Here is a 25,945-nt window from a genome sequence, read left to right as displayed (position 1 = left end):
ATGTCTAAATAAATCTATAAATAATGTATGATGTATTAAGTATAAGCAGAGAGATTGATTTGTACTAGGACCTAATGATAAAATGTCTTGAAGTTGGATATTTCCTTTAAAATACGGTGAACTGCTACTGGCCCTAGGATTGGTGCTCCTGTGTGCTAACTCTGCATCTTTCTCTTGCTCTTGTGTTACCAGGCCTCCGGAACCCGTTTACAGCACTGTGAACAAACTGTGTGATAAGCCTGCTTCTCCCAGGCACTATTCCCCTGTTGAGTGTGACAAAAGCTTCCTTCTCTCAGCTCCCTACCCCCACTACCATCTAGGCCTGCTCCCTGACTCTGACATGACCAGGTACTGCATGCGCTTCCTCGCTTCGCCTCCAGTTGCATGTGCTTCCACAAGGCTTGGTGGGTGGAATTCGCCTCCACTCACCCGTTTTTTTGTGCTCAGCACCTTCCTTGTGGAGCGATGTTCGGCTTCCATGGTACGATGGGAGAAATTGAGAACATGGCTTTTATTATTTTTCTTGCTGCTGTGCTCACAAAGCACTTCCAGACATGATCATGTAGAGCTCCATGTGTTCAATAAGGAAATAATTACCTTGTGCCAGCACTATTTCCTTCATGAGAGGGATAAAAGAGAACATTTAATGAGTATTTTAAATAATACTTAATAAATGTTCATTATGCCTCAGACACAATGACGGAAATATGTACATATTATTATTGTCATTTAATGTCAATTAGAATATTAAACGAAAGTCAGCATATAATTGGCTTCCAGAGGAATTAACCAGTTCTCTAGAGCTATAGAATTAATTGGTTTTCTATCTAACCACAGTAACCATAAACAGTATTTGCACTTTGCTACTGCTAGGTTTTTATATATGTTGTCTTATTTCATTCATCCCTGCATAAAGATACAAAAGTCAAGAAAAATTATGGGATGTCTCGCAGCACGATTTTGGCCAGTAAATATACCATTCGAATTTGATCTTAGAATATTCTTAGGTTTTCCATAACAACTTTGCAGGCAAATTCTTCTATGTCTAAAGACTGCACACAATTCTGCCTTAATCTCCTGAAGCATGTGTGTGAGCATGAAAAAACTGTTATCAAATAGTAGCCAGTCACAGGCAACTCAGGGTAGGAAAAATAAAATCTAGTGTTCCATGAGACGCTTGCAAAATCAGTCTAGATGAAGAGCCCAGGTGGAAGATTCCTATGCAGTATAGGTGCCTATTTAATTATGTTTTCAGACTCAGTGTCCTCATTTTGGTGTTAGGGCTGAGAAAAATACATACAGATTTTAGAATGATTCAAAGTGAAAATAAATATATTGAAAGGACCTTCATTTAAAACACATTTTTTTATGTTTTAAGGTAATTCAGTTAAAATTCATTTACTGATCTCCCAGAAAACTAAACAGCAAACTTTAAATTCTAGCTAGCATTTCTAGAAATAAATGAGAAAATTTTGACTATCCCATCAGCTCAAAAATTTCACTGATTGGGGCTGGAGAGATGGCTCAGAGGTTAAGAGCATTGCCTGCTCTACCAAAGGTCCTGAGTTCAATTCCCAGCAACCACATGGTGGCTCACAACCATCTGTAATGGGGTCTGGTGCCCTCTTCTGGCCAGCAGGCATACAGAATATTGTATAAGTAATAAATAAATAAATAAATAAATAAATATTAAAAAAATTTCACTGATTGCAATAATTTAAGCTTAACAACATTGCATAGTGATTTATAAATATTAATTAAATCCTACCATTTTACTGATTCCTAAGAAGCTATTCATTGGTGTGATGACCTATACAAGTTAGAAACTCAAGGACTGAGGTTTCATAGCCATGGAAGAAAGGAAGATATTTACACACTGCCGTAATGACTTCTCTGTGGTCAGCTCTGTACAATCAGTGAACTCTTCTTTAGCCAGGCATTTGGCTAAAGTAGTTCTTATGAATTATTTCCTTCAATCCTCAGAATCAGATTATGAGACAGATGCGATCATCATTTTGCTTTTCTAAATAAAGGCATTTCTTCACTTTGCAGATCAAGGCATTGTGGTTTGTTAGGCATATCCTTCTCAAATCACATGCCCTAAGTGATGTCGATATGCACCAAACCACACCTACCTTTCCCATGACTTTGGGGATTTTACTTCCCATTCATTCTAATTCTGTCTTGTTTGCCCCTTCCTTCAATTTAGCACCATCTTCTCTTTTATCTGTCTAGAAAAAAAGATTATTCTCAGACGTGTATGTGCACCCATTCTGGGGGCATTTTTCAGCAGCACACTGATGCCAAAAGTATTCAAACCCATTTAGCAACTCCTTCCCAATCACCCACTCAATGAGTGACATCAACATTGGTACAATGACTGAAAATCAAATACTTGAGCGTGATACTTAGCAGTATTAGTCTTCCCACCTCCATCAGTGAGTCCATCTTCAGGTCCGATTGACTCTTCCCTCAAAATACCCCCTCAGGTCTATTCACTTCCCTTTCCTTCTATTGCTACCACTTTCATCAATGCCCATCATCACCTCCCTATAATAGCTTCCTAACTCTTCTCACAACATCCACTGTCAGCCTCACACCTACTGTGAATGCAGCTAATGTGATCTGTCAAAATAAAACAGATCAAATCTCTCTCTCCTTTTGCATTACAGTGAAATGCAAAGCCAGGCTCTGCATGATCTAGCATCTGCCTGCCTTCTGAGCACCTCATATTCTGCTGACCATGGTACCCACACCGGCATACATTCTATGCACCAACGGTGTTACATCTCCACCTGTCTCGAGTGTTTCCCATGTGCTTTTCTACACTTTACCTAATAACTTCTGGTCATTTTAGATCCAAGCTTAAATTGCATTTGGTTAGAGAAACTCTCTGAAAGAAAAATCAGGTCCCTATTATCTATTATACCCACGCTTCTCTCTCTCTCTCTCTCTCTCTCTCTCTCTCTCTCTCTCTCTCTCTCTCTCTCTNTCTCTTTCTCTCTCCCTCTCTCTCTTTCTTTCTCTCTCTTTCTCTCTCTCTCCCTCTCTCTCTCACACACACCTTTATATCTCTCTCTGAAATTTTAATTGCACACTTTTATTTCATTTTAGTAAATAAAAAATAAGTAAACAAGGAAAATATGATCTTCAGACAAGCAAACTGATACTTTCCCGACCAAGTTCCATTCATACTTCCTTTATTCAGTTCATAGCAAATGCATGACACTAGCCCTTGACAATCAAATTTACAGATGGAGCAAACCACAGTGATGGGATCTCACTGTACATTACACTCCTACCTAAGTTACTTTAGTGCTCAGCATCCACGTCGCAGATCCATTAGACAACTGTGAACTCTTCAGGAAGACAGAGTCTGTTTGGGAACTCCATCAGTACTGGTACAGCAGTCACTACCTCAAACCGCAGACTCATAATTGAGGCAGCTCAGGAAAATTTAACCTGTGGAACTCTCCTTGTATGTATCGATCCTAGATTGACATCTAGAAAGACAGCCGTAAATTGACAAAATTAAGGAGAACTCCTTTTTCTATGTTGTCTGAGTTTCAATGGGAAATTCAAGTTCTCAGTTCTATTGAACTTCTAGCAAAGGCTCAGAGATAAACTGAGTACATATCTCACTAGTAAATGATTATAAAAAAAAAAGAGGTGTTATGTTTTCCTTAGGAAAGCCTTTTAAATTGCTTGGCATATTAGCTAAAGACACCGATATTTTTAGAGTGACTTTTCAGGTGATGCATGAAAAAGACATGAGAAGAGCCTGGAGTTAGACTAAAATTTGAAGTTCTATTGAAAATGGCATTGCTACGAGACTTCTACTTATCTAGCACATCACTTTTTCCTTAAAGAGAAAATAGTTTTTGATGTCATAATTGGTTTTTCTACTTTGAAAGAACCAGATATTTCTTTTGATGTTCCTGAGGCAATGTGAATAGTATTCTTGGCTGTCTTTTCAACATCTATGTTGTGTTTTCATGTGTTCTTTTATAAAAAAAAATGGTCTTGGTTATTATATTTTACAGATTAAAGGAGAGACTGAGGCAAAACAGTTGATAGTCAATTAAAATGTGCTGGTAGATTTTGGATAAGAAATGGACTCAAAATATGATAAAATGGATTCAAAGTATTATGTAAAGTACCTTCAGTTATTGCAGCGTGTCGGTTAGATGCTACATGTTGTGTTCAAAAGCAGATGAGATGTATTCTCCTCCCGTAAACTCAATGGCATGCAAGTGATGACTTAGTCACTGTGTAATATATATCTTCTCTGAGTCCTGGTCCTCTAATGGACCTAATCTCTGTAGCTAGTTGCTTTGTTTTGTTTTGTGTTTGGAATCAATTAAATTTAAAAGTTTATTTGTACAAAGGACAACTGAGGAATCAGGTCACACTCAAGCCTTGAATAAGTTTAGCACTGTGCCTAGCAGGGCAAACTTTAGAAACCTCAGCTACTAAAGACAATTAAAGGCAAACAGATTGTGTTTCTGGTCTTCCTGAAATTATCAAGAAGACACTGAGACTGTCATTCATATTAGAGAAAAATGTATTGGGAATAAAATTGGTGTAGAAAAGCAAAGTGACTTATGGGAATATCAGGAGGCCTGTGCAGCTTCAGGTGAGGGGTCAAGTTGGAGTTACGGGTACCTACAGAGCATAGGGGGACTTTTGCTATAAACAGTGGTGGGGCTTGGTCAATGTTAAAACTGCTATATGAACTGTGATTTTAAAGAGATTCTTATCCTACAGTGTTAGAAGCGTTTGAAGACAGGGAGATGAGTATGTGTCGTCCATACCATTGAGTACACTTGACATCCTGATAACCAGGGTCGCTCTGCAGAGATAGATACAAATAGATTCAGACTCTTGTGTGTTCAATGCTGCATAATAGTTGATACATGAGGAGAAATATCTGGCTCGGCATATTTACTACATTGCTTTTTATAGAGAATGGGTATTCTTCTTCATAATAAACACACTTAAAATTTCCCCAAGAACAATGAAATGTTATGTTTATACATGAAAATATCTTAATGAAACCTAGTATATTCTACAATTAATTACAATATTTAAAAGGAGATTTGGGGTTCTTTAAAGTAATGAAAGAAGAGAGAAACAAAGAACATTTAGGACCATCATTTAGAGGGGGCCGTGTGATGTCATAGAGAGGTCAACAAGTTACCTATACCATTTGAGTTCAAGTCCTTTCTTTGGCCATACTAATCACATACATTTTAGCTATTTCTCTCTCTCTCTCTCTCTCTCTCTCTCTCTCTCTCTCTCTCTCTCTCTTTCTCTCTCTCTCCNGTGTCTACATGATTACTGTCTTTTGTATGGGTCTGACTCATCACATACATTTTAGCTCTCTCTCTCTCTCTCTCTCTCTCTCTCTCTCTCTCTCTCTCTCTCTCTCTCTTTCTCTCTCTCTCCAATTTTCTCATGAAGAAGTTTGGAAATAGTCATGTCTGTGCTGGTCCCTTTATGGATGGCCGTGGGAATCTGGAGAACTTGAGTAAATGAATTTTTCCATCCAGGAATTGACCTCATTCATCTGAATCCCCCCCCCACACACACACACACACATACCCCGCTTATTCACTCTTTAAAGCTCTGAACTCACACATATTCCTTTCTCTTGCTACAAGTCAGGTGAAAAGTGTTTGTCAGTGTGGGTTCCGAAAAACCAGTGGTCTCTCTTGACCCTACTCAGAGCATGCTCGGTTTTCCTCAGGCTCTCATGGGATTTTAACTTCGCTCCTACCCACTCTACAAGCACCCACTTCTCATTAATTCTCCACATCCCGCATTCACTCTGCCACCAACCTATGGACCACGGGAGAAACTGTGAGCGTTGCTCACACCCGTCGATGTGGGAGATAGCACCAATAGACAAGAAAGATAAACCAATCATTGACTTTCTTCCTTACTTAAAACGTATATAGAATCTAAAGAACTATTCATCTTTTTTATTTTAATTAAAACCAGAGAGGAAAGCCTTGGGACATGGCTCCAAAGACATAACACTTCTTGAATCTAGATGGCAGCTTCAATTTGAAGGAGGTCTCCTACCATTTTGGAGGAGATTCTCCCCAAGTCCAGTCTGCATTAAGAAAAGTCGGGAGAGATCCATTGACTCCTGCATCATAACTGAGGCTGCTCTGCCCAGACTTCATCCCCAGCCTCTTCCTTCCACAGAGCAATGCATCCAAATGCTCCTAATGAAATATGCCTTGGTTTTCAGTTGATGCGTGCTCTAAATGACCCATTAGCACTCTCTGTCCCAATTGTTTTTAATACTTGGGAAATGGGTTTCTTTAAATAAGAATTCAAGAATAGATTTTTTAATCACCATGAAAATTGTGTAGTATGCAACCAAACACACCTGTCGTATATGCCCTCTGGCGCTCATCAATGCTGACAGGTGGAGTGGGAATGGAGTCTTGGCCAGGGACAAATAATTGATTATGAAAAAGCTTGAGCCAGCCCAGGTTAGTCTTGTTCCAAAACTCCTCTCGTTTAAACAATATCTGAAATTGAATAATCAAACTTAATTGATCTGCTGCTAAAAACAAATAGCATATGTATCTGTCTGAGATGGAAAGAAATTTCCCCCTGATTTTAGGATGAGTGTATTTACTTAGGCAATTATCAGATTATTTGGCGGTGGTAAGAGATCAGAACATAAGCACAATTTCAAAAGCCTTCCACGGAGAAAAATTCTATGCAAATTACTATAGCTACAAATTACGGACTCAGAAAGAATGGAAATAGTAACACCCATGCTGTAGGTATTAATTAAAGCCACTAACGTGTATTGGGTGCTTTTATGAGTTAGGACTGTTGCAACATTTTTCTGTGTTCTAACTCATTTTATCTTTATAAGATAGGTGTGGTTATAAAAAGTGTACTGAAAACATTGTGCTTCCTTGTTTGACAAACACATGGAACTATGAAACAAAATCACTGAAAATGAAATAGTCAAGATTTACCACTGAAAGGACCAGGGCAAGTGGCACATGCCAGGTGAGCCAGGACTCCATAGCGAGATTCTATCTCAAAATGGGAAGACTTGCCCTTACAATATGCATCCCATTAAAGCAAGATTTATTTTATTTATTGTATTCTTTTTAAAATGGTACCTGGCATATAGTAATGATGATGATTCCAATAATGGCAATAATAGCAGTTGATATCGTGTGCATCTTCTAATTACCTACCAGCTAGCCATTTATAAAAATAAACTCATTAAACACAACGGTACCTTAGGAAGGTATGTGTTATTACAATGTTCATTTTTCCATTGGAAAAAAACTGAGGTCCCAAGAACCTAAGGGAACTTCTGCATGAGTAGGAGGTGAACCTGAATGGGAGGGTTCTATAATCTCTACTTTGCTTGGATGTTGCAATCACATCATACTTTGAATATTGAATTCTGCCGGAGGAAATGTGTACAACGTCTAACTGTTGTGACTTAGTTGGAGATTCTGTTGCTGTGATGAAACACCATGACCAAAAAGCAAGTTTTGGAGGAAAGGGTTTATTTTGCTCACAGTTAACATATAGCAGTTTTATCATCAAATGTAGCGAGAGCAGGAACTCACTCAGGTTAGGAGCCTGGCGGCAGGAACTGATGCAGAGACCATAGAGGGATGCTGCTTACTGGCTTGCATCCCATGGCTTGGCTCAGCCTGCTTTCTTATAGCACCCAGAACCCACAGTGAATGGATCCCTCCCACGTCCATCACTAATGAAGAAAATACCCTACATCCTAATCTTATGGAGGCTTTTCCTCAATTGAGGTTTCCTCCTCTTTGGTGAATCTAGTTTGTGTCAAGTTGACATAGTATTGGCCAGGGCAGACGGATGGATGGATGGATGGATGGATGGATGGATGGATGGATGGATGGATAAGAAAAAAATCAAACAACAATTAATATCTAGACTGGAGCAGGGTCTTTGACTGAAGTGTTGTGAGGATTGGAATTCTGACTCCATAGCTATCTCTCTAAGACATCAGAGTGGGTGAGTTGTGGTTGTTTTCCGGTCATTAGCTTCCACATTAGCAAAGGAACAACAAGATCACATTCATCTGGCTGGGTCACTAGGAGGACTCGGTGGTTACATATGAAGCGCTGAGAGCATCCCTGATCAGCATGAATAATGCTGCGTGAATATTTTCGATGACATTTTAAGATCTCCCCATGATAAAGAGACCTCAGGATAAGAGAAAAATGATTTTTTTTCTTGAAAGACTATTACAAAAGGCTCTTTCCATTCGTGGCCTAATTATGAATGCAGTAAATTATGAAGGCGGGCAGATGGTTGGCTTGGCAGTGTAGGAAGACTGCTGAGCAAAACTTCCTGTGTTCATGGAGATACTTGTATGTTTTTTGAATATAGAATATTTTTATCCTTATTATGAGATCAAATTTACTTTGTTCTTACAGCCTTTTCAAGCCTTTCCTTTGGTTGGCAAACCTTATGTAGATTAAAGAATCAACTTTCTAATTGACTATTTCCTCCCCTAACAGGGTCTCACAGTCTAACAGTGACTGGCCTCAAACTTTAGATCCCCCTGTCTCAGCCTCCTGAGTGATATTGCTCTTAGTGTGGCCCAGCATCCCCACCAATAAGCTTTCCTTTAAAAGGGTCTATGCCAAGGTTGCCAGTACCTTCCTTCATGTTAAAAAAAAAAATGTCCTCACTTCTAAAAGAAGGGCACCTGTAGCAGAACCCGGAGCCTGGTAAATAGCTTTCCGATTGAATCTGAGCTCCAACTCCTCTTCCTCATCAGGTGGTCTTGTGAACACTCCACTTGACAGAGCAGATAGCCCAGCTTTGGGGTAAGAAATGGAATCTTAGTGACGTTTAGTATTTACATTTCTCTCAAGTTCTTTTAGCATCCTGCCTCCTTTCTTGGGCCTCGGGCACAAGTGTGACAATACCTTTCAGTCCAATTTACAGGTTAATAGATAAAGAAGCTAATATGAGTTAAGGTATGGAGGCTGGACCAGGCCATTGACTCCAAACTCCAGAACTTCCAGAGGAAGAAACTGTCAGACTTTTAATACGTGTCAAGTATTCATTATTAAGTTGGAACATGGGCAGATATGCAACCCCAATATGAATGAGTCTTGTTCTTGGTAGGTTTAGCTACTGGGTCTACATGGTGTCCTCTGTACAAAGTGTCAACAGTCATCTATGTTAAAAAGAAAAATCTAGAAATGTATTTTGCATTAATTCAAGTGTATATATGCATGTACATACATATATACACATGCTCGTGTGTGTGCACACACATGCATGCACATGTGTGTATCCATGTGTATGTGTGTGTTCACATGTATGTGTGTAGGTGCATATATGTGTGTGCTCATGTGAGGGTTCCCATGTGGAAGTGTCCGTGTCCATGTCCATGTATTTCTCTGTGTGTTCCTCTACTTTTCTCCCTACTTATTTTTGATCCAGCATGGTTTCTCCTGATGCTATATTTTATATTCATTGAGTCTCAGGCATTCAGAGAGTTTCCTGTGGAAGCTAAAGGTCAGACCATAGCCCATTTTTCTTTCTATCTGCCCCCTGTGAGGTCAGGGTAGCAGTTACTCAAGAAGGTACTATTTTCCCAGCAGTGAAATCTCTTAGTGGCAGGTGCAGGTTACCCTGAACATGAGAAATGGGATATAAGGGGCAGGGGGTGGAAATAAGAACAACACAAGCCTCTGGCCAGATCCCGTTACAATTACTGGACTTCTGTGCTTTCTTCTTCCTTCCTTAAAGCACCCGTTGGTAATTCTCACCCCCAGTCTCAGCTATTCCCACAATGCAACCAACCATTTTCTTCAGTATTTCCCCTGCTCGTAACCTTACTTAGCCTTATGGCCTTTGTCCGCGTCCAGCTCCTTATTAGTGCTCCCTCAGATATACATATCTTCCTTTGCCACCTTTGTCTCGACAGGAGCCCCTGCCTAGGCTAGACTTTTAGTTTCAGTGCCATATCAGGAAGCTACAAAGTGAGATGCTTTCCATCCTGTAAAATGGTTCATTTAGCAGAGATGGTTGCTACCTTGGACAGCTACTTCACAGTCAGTCAGGAGTCCAGACAACCCCCTGCAGATACCCATATGTCCCTGGACAGGTGGTGTGTGAGACTGCTGATTGATGAGGAGGTCTTCCTCAAGGGAGAGGGGATGGCCTTCCTTATTTCCTTCCATCTTCTCGAGCAGTGGTGTTCCTGTCCCAGCTGTATTCCCTGCCCTGATTTCAGTAATGGAGCACTTCCCTCTAGGGTCCTTGTGACCCATAAATCAGGCTCTCATTTAGACTGTCTCTCCAGCAGGGAAGTAGACAAGACAGATATGGGCTATTCTGGTTGGGCATTATTAACATTCAGTTTTGAGAGCATTTTCTTTCTCAGGATGTGATCTACTTACAAAGTCCCAGAATTGAAAGGTTCCCATAAGAGAGATGGGACACTGACTGAGGTCATGGTACACATGTCCAGTGAGGCATCAAGCAGATTCTGATCATGATGCTATCCCCTGAAGCTCTAGCCAGAAACCTCCTATGCATCACAGTTCCAAATTCTAGCTGTGTTTTCTGCTCTCCTCCCTAGAGTTGATTCATTTTAAAGACCCTCTGATTCATCCCTTCTCCTTGTCAGAATGAGACCTCATCACAGAGTGTCACAGAATACTCTTTTCTGTCCCTCTGTCAGCAATTGATGACCATGTGTCCTCTCCACTCAACTTCTTTCCAACCCCACATCTCACTTATTGGACAATCTTTAGACAGTTTCTTCTTACCAAGTCCAAATAGGGTTACCAAGGGGATTGCAATGGTTTATAGTTCTTCCACTTGAAATCCCATCCCATAATGACCAGAGGAATAATAAATGTCAAGAATAGTTCAAATGACAGGATTTCTTTCTTTTCATTCTATATGGTACTCCATTATACATAAATACCATATTTTTTACCCATTTATACAAGTATTTGTAAAATGATTAATGAACTAGAACGGTCTAATATTAACAGCCTTCTTTTTAATAATAGCTCTACGTCAGGCTGTCTCCTTGTCAGTTACTTGTGGGTAAGAATCAGGCCACATGATGTCCATGGGATGTGCAAGCAGAGCAGAAGGCAAGTGGTTTGTGCTTACCGCATAATGACTGACAGTTTCAAATTCAAAGGCAGAGTTTATGCTTGGTGGTAGCTCTTCAACACTCAGGCAAAAGACGGAAGACTCAGTAGATCGAATAAAATGTTGCAGTCCGTCTTTGTGGAAGGTGGTAGATAAAGTTGATCTGGAACTCCTGCCTTCCAAATCAGGCCACAGAAACCAGACGTCATCAGCATATCTGCTGTGCATCGCAGAAAGTGACATCTGTTTATCTATTTTTTGTTAACATTAGGTTCATTTGTACTCCATGATGAGCAGCCACACCTAGTGAGGTCAGACCATATATGGATGTTTCTGCCATACTTAAAGGATTTGGAACATTGTGCACTCCTCAGCTTTCAAAGGCACAGTGAAGGTACATAGGAAGAATCTTCTTGGCTACTCTGATTGACCCTGTAAAGAGTAATAAAACAAAAATCAATTCGACAAATTTAGAAGATTGAAAAGGAACAGATTAAGATGTGCAAATGGACTTTACTCTCAGCGCCGGTCATTCTCAACGTTTGTCCAGCGTGCTAAGCAAATGTCAGTATTTGACAGGGTGAAGGAATCCTATTCCTGCTAATATTCCTGCCTCCCACTATAAATGAAAATGAAAGAGAAGCGCGTTACAAGTAGACCTAAAGCTCATGTCACATCTTCAGTTGCTAAGTTATGTTTCAGTCATACATAATGTGCCCAGAAAGGGTTGTCAAACAAAAGATCATGTCTGTGCTCTCAAACATTGAGAAAAGTAAGTCCTACAATATCAGAAGAGTATTCCAGACATTAGTACTGTGAGGTTCATCAACAATCTGTTGAGTCCATTTAAGTGTTAAAGAATTCATGTAGCAACAATGAAATGAAGATTATTCCCTATGATCTTAAATACTCAGATAAAATAAGACAAACTCATGTAACTAGAGGACATGCTATTCTGGCAGATTTCTGGAATAATCAGTTATTCAGAAGAGCTGGAGCTCTTCAGATGTTTTATATTTTTTAAAAAACTCAGTTACATAGTTTTCATTTAATAAGTACTTACATTCTATTAAGTGGTCTGCAAACATAATTACTAATCCTGTCATGAAATCTACATAATAGGCATTTTGTATTCCCATCTTACTATTAAAGATAATAGTTGGCAGAGTGGAGTTATAAACTGAGTTCTCTGGGGCTGGGGGATGGCTCATTGGATAAGAGCACTTGTTCTGAAAACATAAGGACATAATTTTTAACCCCCAATACCCACATAAACAACCAGACACTACTTCCATGCTTGTAACCTCAGCATTGAAGAACAGAGACAGATAGCTCCCTAAGATCGCCAGCTAGCCAGCCTAACCAAAATGATGAGCTTTGAGCTGTGAGTAGATACCCTGCCCTGCACTACACACATGCACACACACACACACACACACACACACACACACACACACACACACTGTGACACTCTTCTTCCCAGCTTGATGAGTTGTTCATAGAATCTCCCCTTCTGGATTCATTCATTCTTTAGAACACCGGAACTCTTATCAGTTCTCTGCAATAAATTTTCAAAAGTTGTCAAGATTCTGTTTCTAAATTCAGTGGGAACATTTGTGAACCTTCTATTTTATCTTGGTGCAAGCTTATCTCTGGTGCTTGCTTCTCACAAAACCCCTTCTTTTATATATATCCGCATACTACTTGCCAGGTACACAGTTCTATTTGCATCTAAGACTTTTCTGTCCTTTCTGCCTCCTTGGCATTTCTCCTCTTTATGCCTCTATTAGTCCATTACATTCAACAATGAACTTCCCTCTGACTTCTGACATCCTCACTATCAGAATGTGTGCCTGACGTTAGGTTTCAGCCCTGCTCTGCACTTCCCATCTAGCTATCAATCATCACCTCTTTTATTGGCTTCAACCCGTACATCTAAATACCCAACAGACATTTCCACTCAAATGGTCCATAGCCTATCACAAGGGACATTCATGTCTTTGATTTTTCAGATTATTGTTTTGATTAAATCCACTGTCTTAATAATCCCCAACAATGTGGTGTCACAGTTAGGATGTGACTGAGTTCAAATGTTCAAATCCTGAACCTAACAACCTTCATATAAGGACAGCCTGAAATCTTGGCTTGGAATCCTCTCTTTCCAAAAATCCCTTGGATATAGGCTTGATAATCCTTCAACACTAGAAGTCCAAGTAGAGCAGAAATTTGATAATTACTCTATGTATATATTCATTAATATGTTGCTTTACTGTTGACTTTGCTGTTTTTCCTCTGAAATTAAAAAAAATTGGCTATGTTTCCCTTTACATTAATTTTTAAAGTTAGAATACAAAGTAACGAGTTTCATTATGATTGGTACATATGTGTGTGCATATATATGTATATGTATACATATATACAATATCATATAGCTATGTATGCATTGTTCATACTCCTCCTACTCCTCCTCTTTCTGGTGCCCTTCTTCCTCCTAGATAATCACCACTCTGATATCATGGCACATGTATCCCATTGCCCTTCTGTTTAACCTTGTCCCCTTCCCATATCACCTTGGATTCAAGAGGGTATGAAAAACTTTTCCTTTCTCTCCATTTGACAAAGTAAACGTCACATGGATAAGTGGGAGTCTTGTTTCTCTTTCTTCTCTCCATTGTATAGCTAAGGAACAGAATTGCCTTCATGTGCAATCAGCCCCTCCATAAGTGACAGGGAAAAGCAAAATATAATTTTGATTTCCGCCTTTGTGCTAATGTGGTTGTCAGTGCTATTTTACTAAATTCTTTCTCCTCTGTGCTGCTCTAAGCCGCTCTTTCTCTAACAGTTGTGCAGATCAGCAAGTCCTCTGTATACTTTCAAAATAAGGAAACACATTTGATAATTGCATAATCCAAAGAAACTTTTGCTTTTCTCTTGGCAGCAGGCATCAAGACTGTCACACTGTTCCCTCAGGTTTTTCTCTCTAAATTGAGGCCTCGGTATTTGATTTATTGTATAGCCTTAGGGAAGAATATATTTGAGGGGCTCAGGGGGTATCGTTGATACTGCTGGGTAGTAAAGTAATTTAATAACTCCATATTGTAGGGTTAACCAGTCAGGAAGTGGTGTTGAGAATTTTACAGACAACATGGGCCAGCGAAAATGCACAGAATGAATAACTCTGTTGCAAAACCGGCATGCTGATGTGCCTGCAATAACACTGTGTATGCAGAGGAAATAGTCTAATACAAAGGCAAAATCCCACACATGAAAAAGAAATGAAATAAAAACTTTGGTTCACAAAACACTCGTTCTAAGACAAGGTGCACAGGAGGGGAAAATTATAGGTTGAGACTTTGAGTTCTGCTAATGTGAAGTTATAGCCCAGAGGAAAGAGTAACTCAAGGAAAAGCAATACAGGAGGAAAAGAGAATCTGTACATACTAAGCTTGCACCTTGGTTCTGCCTTTTATTAGCTGATTTCTTCATTCAGGCAGGTCTACTTTTGTCTTTGTTTTCTTGCTCCCTGTCAAGGCCCTCTGGCTTCCCCATCACTCCAGAATGTGCTGCTCTCTCTGCGTGTCCCTAACTTCCCAAATCCTAATATTGCTCCAAAGCCCACCTCAAGGCTATACTGTTTCTATGAATCTTTTCTGAATATTACCACCTTTGTGACCCCTGTGTCCTCTAAAGCTGCGTTATGTTTTGTCCACTGAAAGACGTTATTATTATTTAATGAAAGACTGTTTTGTTTTACTTTCAAATCATGAGTTTTTCTAGTCTTGTCTCACTAAGCTATTATAATCCTCTTGAATAGAGTTGCTTAGTATAAATTTGTTAGTGTCCCTTATACCTTTCAAGTAGTGCAAAGCACACAGCAGGTACTCAAAAGCCCAGGGTGTTTTGCTCAATAACCACTACTACAGGGGTAGCTGTTAGGACAATCAGAGCTAACTAAATTGTTTTGTCAAAGCAGGTGCATGAAAAAAAAAGCTTTTCTTAGGTTTAAATAATTACTCTTTTTGCCTATATTATCTTTTGTCCTACTATACTGTACTTTTTAATTTAAACATCCAGGAAAATTAGTTCCCACAGGCGATTCTAGGCCCTGATCACTTGATGTTCATTGTCTTGTAGGTCCTTGACCCCAATGGAAGTAGAAATTTTCAAATTAATGCAAACATCTGTTAGCCAAGTATTTTCTTGGTTCCAACGCTGTTGCTTTGAGGCCATTGTGTGTCGTTCTGATGACTCCAAGACTCTGCTGTAGAACTAGAACCCTCTTCCGGTGCCATGGCACAGTGTGTATGCAGTTTAGCCATGCACATTAATTTCCCAGGTTGCTCCTTCCGCTACATAGTGACTGCAGTTCTCTGTGTTTGACAATTTTTCTGTTCAACTCTACAACACGGTGTGTAATCCACTCTGTCGATTTGCTCTGCTGAGTTTACTATTGAACTGTTCATTTAACTTAATGACTAACGAAAGACTCAGATTCAATTCTTTGTTCCATTTTAGAGCCGAGCACACTTAGTCACACCTCCCACACCTGCAGGTATCAGCCCTAATTAGACGCACCAATGGATCCCTTTTCAGGGCAAAAACAAGCCATAAAAACAATGAAGCTTCCTGTCTGGAACATAGGGAGCCTTCCCAGGCTTTCTTGGTATGGGCATGGTTCACAGGAAGCTGGACTAGAAAATAAAACTGTGATGTATCCAAACCTTGTGTGATATTATCTTTTTCCTTACCCAGGAATCCTTGATGAAACATAACAATTAATGACGGTGTAGAAAACAAGATAGTCCACCGTGATTCTCTCTTTTTCCAGATGTTTTATACTTCTGTTTCTTTTCATCATAAAATCAGTTATTTAGTTTTTATTTTTTTATTGTTTTATTGAGCTATATCTTTTCCTCCACTCCCCTCCTTGCTCTCTCCTCCCATTCTACCCTCTCCCGTGAGCCCCACACTCCCAATTTACTCAGGAGATCTTGTCTTTTTCTACTTCTCATGTAGGTTAGACCCATGTGTGTCTCTCTTAGGGTCCTCTTTGTTGTCTAGGTTCTCTAGAATTGTGAATTGTAGACTATTTTTTCTTTGCTTCATTTCTAAAAGCCACTTATGAGTGGGTACATATTATATTTGTCTTTCTGGGTCTCAGTTACCTCACTCAATATGATGTTTTCTAGATCTATCCATTTGCCTGCAAATTTCAAGATGTCATTTTATTTTTTCTGTGTAGTACTCCATTGTGTAAATGTACCACATCTTCTTTATCCACTCTACAATCAAGAGGCATTTAGGTTGTTTCCAAGTTCTGGCTATGACAAAAAAAAATGCTGCTGTGAACACACTCCTTGTGGTATGATTGAGCATCCTTTGGGTATATACCCAAAAATGGTATTGCTGAGTCTTGAGGCAGGTTGTTTCCTAATTTTTTGCGAAATTGCTATACTGATTTCCAAAGCAGCTATACCAGTTTGCACTCCCACCAGCAATGCAGGAGTATTCCCTTTACCCCACAACCTCTCCAGCATAAGTTGTCATCAGTGTTTTTTATCTTGGCCATTTTTACAGGTGTAAGATGGAATCTCAGTGTTGTTTTTATTTGCATTCCTCTGATGGCTAAGGATGTTGAACATTTCCTTAAGTGTCTTTCAGCCACTTTAGATTCCTCTGTTGAGAATTCTCTGTTTAGGTCTGTACTCCATTTTTTATCGGATTAGTTGTTCTTTTGATGACCAATTTCTTGGGTTCTTTGTATATTTTGGAGGTCAGCCCTCTGTCCTATGTGGGGTTGGTGAAGATCTTCCATTCTTTGGGCTGTCATTTTGTCTTGGTGACCATGTTCTTTGCTTTACAGAAGGTTTTCAGTTTCAGGAGGTCCCATTTGTTAATTATTTCTCTCGGTGTCTGTGCTACTGGGGTTATATTTAGGAAGTGGTCTCCTGTACCAATGCATTGAAATGTACTTCTATGAGGATTCAGTGTGGTTGGTTTTAGGTTTTAATTGAGGTCTTCGATCCATTTGTACTTGAGTTTTATGCATGGTAATAAATATGGCTCTATTTTCATTCTACATTATAATATCCAGTTATGCCAGCACCATTTGTCATATTTTTTTCCTTTTTTCTATTTTATATTTTTCTACTTTGTCACAAATCAAGTGTTTGTAGTTGTGTGTGTTGATATCTGGTTCTTTGATTCAGTTTCATTGGTCCTCCTTTCTGTTTTCATGCCAATATCAAGCTGATTTCAGTACGGTAGCTCTGTAATAGAGTTTGAAGTCAGGGATTGTGATGCTTCCAGAAGTTTCTTTATTGTATAGTATTGTTTTGGCTATCCTAGTTTTGTTTTTGTTTGGGGGGGTTGTTTTGTTTTTGTTTTGTTTTTGATTTTCCTTATGAAATTGAGTATTGTTCTTTCAATGTCTGTGAAGAATTTTGCTAGGATTTTGATGGGCATTGCATTGAATCTGTAGATTACTTTTGGTAAGACTGCTGTTTTTACTATGTTAATTCTACCTACTCAAGAGCATGGAAGATCTTGCCATTTTCTGGTGTCTACAATTTCTTTCTTCAAAGATTTAAAGTTCTTATCATACCATCTTCCACTTGTTTTGATTAGAGTTACTCCAAGATATTTTATGTTATTTGTGGATATTGTGAAGGGTGATATTTCTCTGATTTCTTTCTCGGCCCATATATCAACCACAGTTAAGTATGCAGAGGACCTAGTGAAGACCTGTGTTGGCCCCATGATTACCACTTCAGTCTCTGGGGGCCCTGGGAGCCCTGCTTAGTTGATTCTGTAAGCTGTGTTCTTCTGGTGTCTTTGACACCTTTAGATGTCAATATTTTTAATGTGTCATTGAACGATCAGCTTTTTAAACAACTTTTGGTTTTCTCTTTGAAAATTTCATACATACCTGAGGTACATTCTGATTATTATAAGCCTCACTCTCCATGTTCTTAGTATTCCCACTACCCATTTTCTTCCCAAAGTCAGGATTTTGCTGTTGGTATTGTGTTGTGTTTTGAGATGCACTGAGTCAAACTAGGATCATCTGACCACAAGCTTGGGACTACACAAATGGCTTGGTGGGCTCCTCAGTGTGTGTGGTGTGTGGGTGTGTGTGTGTGTGTGTGTGTGTGTGTGTACAGCTGAAGATAATGATTGTCCCTCTCCCAATATCCATGAGTAGCCAGTAGTTCAGTTGGGATGGGTAGGACTCTATAGTTCCCTCCCTGTTGATCAATTTTCTATGAAACTACCATTCTATAATATTGTAAGAAGTTCCATTAAACTTTTTCTCTGTTCTCTGACTCCAAAATTTTGCAAGTAGCCTATCTTTATTAAATATTGTCATCTAACAAAGCAACCTTCCCATTAGCAATATGTAAGCTTGAATTTGCTTCTAACAGCATGGAGCCATTCACAAAACTATTCCCAATTGTTATTTTTGCTCTTTTAAGCCGAAAAACAATATAATTTGTTTAAATTGCTTCTTTAAAGAAGAAATTTACAGATCAGAATTTTTTGACACTCCCCATCTATCACCCAGCTGTGTATAATTTTTGTTTTAGAAAAAATGACTTGTGGCAAAGATGAACCAGACCATTAGAATGTAAAAGGTAACAGTCCTTCAGAAGGTGATAATGAAAACTCAATGGGGCATTTATGGCATTTAATGAGCAGAAGGGGTTGACAGCTAGTTAGGATAAAATATTTCAGGTGATATAGCTCTCAGGAAATGGTCCACAAGAAAAGCAGTGGAAGTTGTGCCTATTTGTCCCCTCCGTTCATTACCATTCACTCTGAGCTGTGTTTTCTATAATTCTGCCAGTATTTTACAGACTCCGAAAACGCCTCCCAAAATTCCCTTTAGGGACAAAGCTCCACTATCTTATTTGTTTTAATAATATGAACCCAGTATTTGATTAAACTAAAGCAAAATAGCTGCATGGCCAGGTGTTTGGAGAACAATAAAATCCGCACCATGTAAACAAAATTATAAATTGTTTGAAGTCACTTGAATACACTCCATTAATCAATACATTCACTAATTCAAAACATGCCCAGCACTGGTCCTGCCAAAAGCTTTGGAGGACAAAACTGACCTCACACATTTGACTATATGGCTGTGAAGATGAAGACCGAAAGCAGCAAGCAATGAGATGATCCCTTGGTTAATCCTACAGTGAGCATAAAATGTAACAGATGTTACAAAGGAAAAGAGCAAAGAATAAGAATGAGGACTCAGATGGGGCTTTGTAAAGGAGAGACTAAAAGGTTTAGTGTAAAATGAGGTCAGAAGAAATGGCTAGGCAGTAGGACCCTGATCCTTCTAAAACATACTGGGTCTCTGTCTTCATCTGTCATTAATTGTTGGCACAGGTTGGATCATTGTGAGGATTCTATGGCACACAGCATCCTTTCCCATTAAATGTCAGCCATTATTGTCATATTGGATATTGTCCTTACTACCATTGATCCTAAATGCATGTGATGCCACTGAAAGCAGGTCAAATAGGTTTAAGCAGGAAAATGCATGTCTATGGGGTTCACCTTACCTGCAAGTTAAACCAGTTCTCTTCCCACGCAATCATCAACAGTGGCAGAAGAATTGAGACTCCTTGATCAGGAGACTTTATTGCTCACAGTAGTCTCTGAAGCCAGAATATCAACATTTTGAGCAGTTTCCTGAGCCCTGCTTCCATACAGCACCATAGAGAAGACTCAGGGTGCTTAGGAAGGATTTGAGTTTCAGTGCAACAAAGACCACCCAGTGTAGGGAACCTGAACCTTTGTAATGAGCGGTACACTCCGAGATACTGTCTCATCTTTCATGGTTATCCGCTACACGAATGTCCTTGAAACTGTTGTCCAGAACAAATACAGCTAGTGCATCTTCTAGCAAGAGGACAAGAGATGCAGGAGACCAAATCAGAATCATTTCCCATGAGCCAAATGACCCGGGCTGATTTTCACAAGATTACTCCATAAGCTATCCAGCTCATCAGAAATCACACAGTTTCACATCTTTTGCTGCCATTGTTACAAAGTTAAGATTTTTTGCAAGCTGCCATGTTGTGTATGGTAACACTAGATTTTAAAGGATTGAACAATGTATCAACAATATGAGTCACAATAATTTATCTAGCAGTTCTAAAATAAGCGATTCAGTTTGCTTCCAATGTTTGGAAATGATCAAGGAACGTTACAATGAAAATTCATTGGAAGTGAAAAAAGCTATATACTGTATTGAAACAAAAGATATTGAGATCCAGATGGGTAAACTAGTGGTGATGTTGCTCGTTTCCCTAGATTCATTAGAGGTGATGCTAAGAATACAATGTGCTCAGTCTGGTTGCAAAAACAAAATTCTCAGAATATACATATGATGGGTATGACTTTTGCCAAAAAACCTTCTTGCTTGTTTTGCTTGTTCTGTTTCTTTTGTTTTGATTTTATGTGGTCTTTTGAGACTGAGCATCAGTGAACAGCATTCCTAAATCAGCAAGAATAGCCCTCAATGAAGTGCCCATCCAGAGAAGAGGTAGAAGCAGAAAAAAAAAAAAGCCGAAGAATTATTTGTGAGTCTCCAACGACTCTTCTTTTAAAATGAGCCTAGTCAGTTTTTTCCTACTCATTTCAAAATCAATTTTTATATTAGTGTTCATATTTTAATGATTGGAAGGTAATTTTATTTTTTTTTTAATTAGAAAGTTTACTACATAGCATTATCGAGGGTGCTAGAAGTTCAAACACAAAGCTCTTGTTTACTGCTGAGGAAACTCATTAAAGTACAAATGAATTGCCCGTGGTCATAAAATTAAATCAATTCCTGGTATTGAGCATCCTTTATGTTCAAGGAGCTGACGCTGAGACTCTGAGGAATAGGAAGTGGATGGCATGTCCTATACAGAGACAGCTTCCATTAAAATGGTGACATACAGATATGATTCAGTACGTGGAAAGTACTGTGACCATGGCTGTCCTGTAATGAAATAAGATCTGTGTGTGTTATCGAGATTGACAGGGTGCATAGCATCAGGGAAAATCTCATGGAAGAAGGGAACATCAGGGACATGGCAGAGCATATTGTTCAACCCCTGTTTGGTAGTTTAACGATCCCTTTAATGTCCTCTCCAGCCTTCCAAACCCTTTTCTGCCAACCTCCAGGACAGGAAATTCAACTGTCCTCATGTGTTCCAGCCTGCCTCCTGTTCATTCTGCATTGTCTGCCCTCTCCCCTGGCACCTCTCTCCAAAAACAACCTTGTGAGACCTGCTATTCCTACTTTATGGATAAGAAAATTAAGGCTCAGTTTAACATCGCAATGTCTCACAGCAATATGGTAGCCACATACAGTCTTCTGGTTGCGTTTATGCTACGCTAACAACAACAGGGTCGCATGATGTAGAGACCAATGTGAACACATTCTAAAAGGAGAAGCAGTAACTCTTGGAAATGAACCAGAGAGAAGAAGTCCAGCATGACTGAGCTGTCTAACCTAGGAGATGCAGATGACAGAGAATATCTGAGACAGGTATCCAGGTGTGCCATGAAGCACCAGAATAGCCCCTGCTCCTGAAGTGACAGTTCCGTGTCACATGACTGTGACTTCGGCTAGTTTACCCAGAAAGTCTCAGGTGTGACAGATACTCCCTTAGTGCCCAATTTCCCTGGCCCAGAGTTAACAGTAAGAGTCAGCCATGTATTCAAAAATGATTGCCTTTGGTACCACTTTATCAAGTGATTCAACTTGAAAATACCTTCATCCATCCTCTATAAAATATATTCTGCTTAGTATATAAATTCAGCAATCTGGCAACTGGTAATGGAAGTGGTGCTGCCTAATCCTCACCTTTCAAAACATAAATGTTCTTTCATATATTTATGAGATTAGTTAAGATTATTAAAATAGAAATGTAGGCAATATTAACCATATTATGCTATAGTCATATTTCTTATGGCTGTATGGGGATATAAAGTAAATAAGTGAGCATTCCTTGAGGAAATGGCAAAACTGAGAGAAACCTTTTATTAGTCTAGAAACATCTGGAAGGTGCTAATGTCTGACAAAGACAAGATTTGTGTAGCTAAGGTAGAAGCAGGTAGGTTTCTTTTAGGTACAAGTAATTAGTGAAAAAATTAAATCAGATAAAACATTAAGTAGATTATTGAAGGAAATACTTAACATATGTCATTAACTTTTAAGCGGCATTTCATAGAAAGTGATCGTGAGAAAAACAGGGATAAGAAAGCAAGACTGTTCTGTGGCTTATTTGAGCACTATTAATCAAAGCTCCTGAATGTTGTTAAAAAGTAATCTCCCTCATCAGTAGACTTATGATAAATGGTAAAACTGCCATTATGATTCTGCCTTATGGTCTGTGTAAAACAAGATCATAATTTGCTATTTTAAGCACAAAATTTTCCAGAAGCTGATTTAGCATGAGGAAATCAATCATTTATAGCTTTTTTAGAGACACGGAAATTTAGAACATTTTGTATTTGTATGTGCAGAATCTATACATATGTCTACAGACCTGTATATATGAAAATGTGTATAGAGATCATTTATAGGTGACACTGAACCCAAGAGTCTCAGGCTTTAGTACGGACCTCTATTATGTGATGCAATTCCTAGAGAAATCTTTTCAACTCATTGTATAACCGAGGATAACCTTGAACTTCCGATCCTCCTGTCTTTATATCCCCAGAATTGGGGTTACAGGTGGATGAGTTTCACCCTGGTTTAAGAGGTGCTGGGGATCAAATCCATGGCTTTCTATCTGCTAGACAAGCACTCTACCAACTGGGCCACATCCCCAGCCCACTATGGGCTTTTTTATCTGTACACTCTGTGGGTAATCACCCACTATTCAACAGTTGGCAGTTCTCATGGTCCTTTCTAGAGGCAGAATTCAGTGGCATTAAAAAGAACCTTTGAACTTCAACAAAGTAGAAGAGAATAGTTGCTATCTTTTTTTTATTTTATTAGTTCTTTGAGAGTATCATGTAACATGTTTTAATCTTCCCCAATTCTTCCCACACCCCACCTGTCCTACCTACACACCCAATTTTGTGTCTTTTTCTTTTCTCCCTTCAAGACCAATTTACATACCCAAACATTCTTGGCTGTGTGGTCTTCCACTGGAACATAATAATAGTTTTACCTTATTAATTAGTTTAGATTTAAAAGATAGTAAAGAATACTGAAAATTACTCTTTCAGGATAGTTCCTGTCCTTCCCTTTAAATCCCATCTTTTCAGATCAGTTTTTGTGGGGGTCTTCTTCCCTCTTGGCCAGTCAGCCATAAATCCGAGAGAGGAAAGAGGCAGAAGTAACAACAGAAAGCTTTGTACGTGGCCCATGAGCAAGAACGGAGACAACTCTCCAGGAGACAGACTTCAGTGAATGAATCAGCTCAACTTTATCCCAGAGTATAGAAAATATATAGGATTGGGGACTCTAGGGACAAACCCTAATTTGCATTAAGTGACACACTCCTATCATAAAGCTCCTAGCTCAAGACATAACTATCATATGTGTAGCAAGGGAGCCTTCTAGCAGGGATCTATGTCAGGGTTCAAGCTAAAGAGCAGTCAGATTTAGAGGCAGCTCTCAGATAAGGTCAGTCCTCCAGACCCAGGGACAGTCTACAGACTAGCGCAGGTAGAGGTAGGAAGTTCTGCTGGAAGGAAGAAGCCCTGTTGATAGAAGCTGCCAGGCCATGGAGAAAACTGCAACCTCTACCAGTCAGCAAAAAAAAAAAAAAAAAAAAAAAAAAATCTTCCAACAAATTTTATCACTTGTTTCTCTCTTAACATTTTACTTGGCTACAACGCTTTCCATCCAACCACCGTAAATCATCAGTAGCTCAAATGTGAGGGATTTAGTAAAGCTGGGTCAGCAGCTGAATGGCACCCTTGCTAGTGAATGACATAGCACAGGGAATTCTGTGCAGATGGTCGGCAGCGACCCCTAGTGTCCTCTGCACGCCGTGAGTCATTAGCAAGTGTCCAGTCTTGTAAATAAGGTGACATTCCTGCTGTGGAGGACCGGATGGAAACATTTGAATGTCCTAGAACGTGAATGCTGAGAACACAGCAAGGGCTCTGTGACCTGTCCCTAAGAAAGGTAATTATTTCTCTCTACGTTCCAAGCTTTACAGTCGCCTCTAAAACACTTTGGTGAAAGTCTTACAAGGCACATTTTAAATAAAAGCATCCATTTAAAGTATATAATTCAGTGAGTCTCGGTAACTTTATCCATTACATAAACCAAGAAAACATATTCATACCTCCAGTGAGAGTCCCTAGGTCCATTTATAATTACTTTCTTTTCTCATTCAGCCCAGGCAAGAGTCTAGTTTCTTTCTGTGTCTAAAATATGTCTTTTTCAGATCTTATTTTTTTTTGTCTATTTGTTTATTGTTTCCATGTGACAGGATCTTACTGTGTAGCCCAAACTACTGCCCTCAAATTTGTGATTATCCTGCCTCATGCTCCCAAGTCTAGGGGCACAGACACATTCTGGTAACTTTATTTTCTTAACATTGGTCAATCTGATTGTTTGTTTGTTTGTTTGTTTTTCGAAACAGGGTTTCTCTGTAGCTTTTGGAGCCTGTCCTGGAACTAGATCTTGTAGACGTAGTTTGAGTCCTAGTTTGATATCACCTGCCTCTGACTCCTAAGTGCTGGGATTAAAGGCGTGTGCCGCCACCACCACCCGGCTCCGACAATCTGATTTCTAAGCCTACTAGTAGTTTATTAATTGTGATCGCTGTGACAAAATGCCCACAATGATCCACCTTCAGGGATGAAGGCCTGGTCTTTAGCTCACAGTTTGATGGTATAGCCCACCATGGCAAGGACACCACAGTGGCAAGAGTGGCTCCTGGCGGTGTAGACCAAACATGAGAGGTACAGGTCCAGTCACCTTACATCTCTATCCTGAAAGTGGAGAGAAATGAACGTTGATATTTCCCTTACTCTCCCCTCTTTTCCTTTGTATTTGGGCCATCGCACCAGCCCTTGGGATGATGTCAGCCACATTAGTACCACATTTACCTTCTTCAACTAAATGTCTCTGGAAACACCCCCACAAGACTCTCGAGTGATATGCCTCCTGTGTGGTTCTAAACCTATTCAGGTTGACAATGAACATCTTGCAGCACAGCTTCTTAGAGAAAGTGTTGAGTGTTAAGAATATCTGCTTAAGAGGTCAAACTATCTCATTTCTTTCCCTCTCTGTTTAACCTGAGCAGATCAGGCTGATTCATCGTTTACCAACTGAGCTGAAAATGGTATTGGATGGTAATCACAGTGAGCATCTCCACGTGGGCAGATTAGGGTTGTGTAATTTCATGCCCAGCTGAAACGGATGACTCTCAGCCTTGTCTAAGCAGCAGCAACTGTGGGCAGCAGTAAACCCTATCATGCCTTGCCGTGGCCCATTGCCCACCTCACTTATGTCTGTAATTTTTATGGCTTCCATTTCATTTAGACATCTCCAATAAGACACGAGATTCTTGGAGCAGAACAGAATCAATTTATTGTCATTTTCATATATTAAAATCTATTGCATAGTCTATTGTGAGATTAAAATTCAGCATTGTACTCTCCAGTGGTGGTGAGTGGGATTCTCTCTAATTTGTATTGCTCTGTAGCATGAAACTGAGGTCTGTCACAAAAGGTATATTAATTTCACCCTTTGCTCATTGCATTCAGATTCTGAGTTTATTTACTGGTTGCCAATCCCAAATGATGTTGTTTG

At 39.4% G+C, this 25,945-nt stretch overlaps 1 protein-coding gene across 7 annotated transcripts in view; it reads left to right on the top strand.

Moving 5' to 3' along the window:
• Positions 1 to 25,945, top strand: part of Dlg2 (discs large MAGUK scaffold protein 2) — a 1,620,445-nt gene that overhangs the window by 1,267,043 nt on the left and 327,457 nt on the right. For 5 of the 7 annotated variants that reach the window (XM_050154453.1, XM_050154445.1, XM_050154449.1 and 2 more), the window contains one exon: positions 193 to 348. The exons of the other annotated variants lie outside the window; for them this stretch is intronic. In XM_050154453.1, the coding sequence (XP_050010410.1) occupies positions 193 to 348 (156 nt within the window). The remainder of the gene's footprint in view (positions 1 to 192; positions 349 to 25,945) is intronic. 7 annotated transcript variants of the gene reach the window in all.

This window comes from Alexandromys fortis, unplaced genomic scaffold (assembly GCF_014885135.2).
Source record: "Alexandromys fortis isolate MF-2015 unplaced genomic scaffold, M_Fortis_MF-2015_v1.1 scaffold_77, whole genome shotgun sequence".
Lineage (NCBI taxonomy): Eukaryota > Metazoa > Chordata > Mammalia > Rodentia > Cricetidae > Alexandromys > Alexandromys fortis.
Note: the sequence above shows the minus strand (reverse complement) of the source record. Positions and strands in the feature narration are given on the sequence as shown.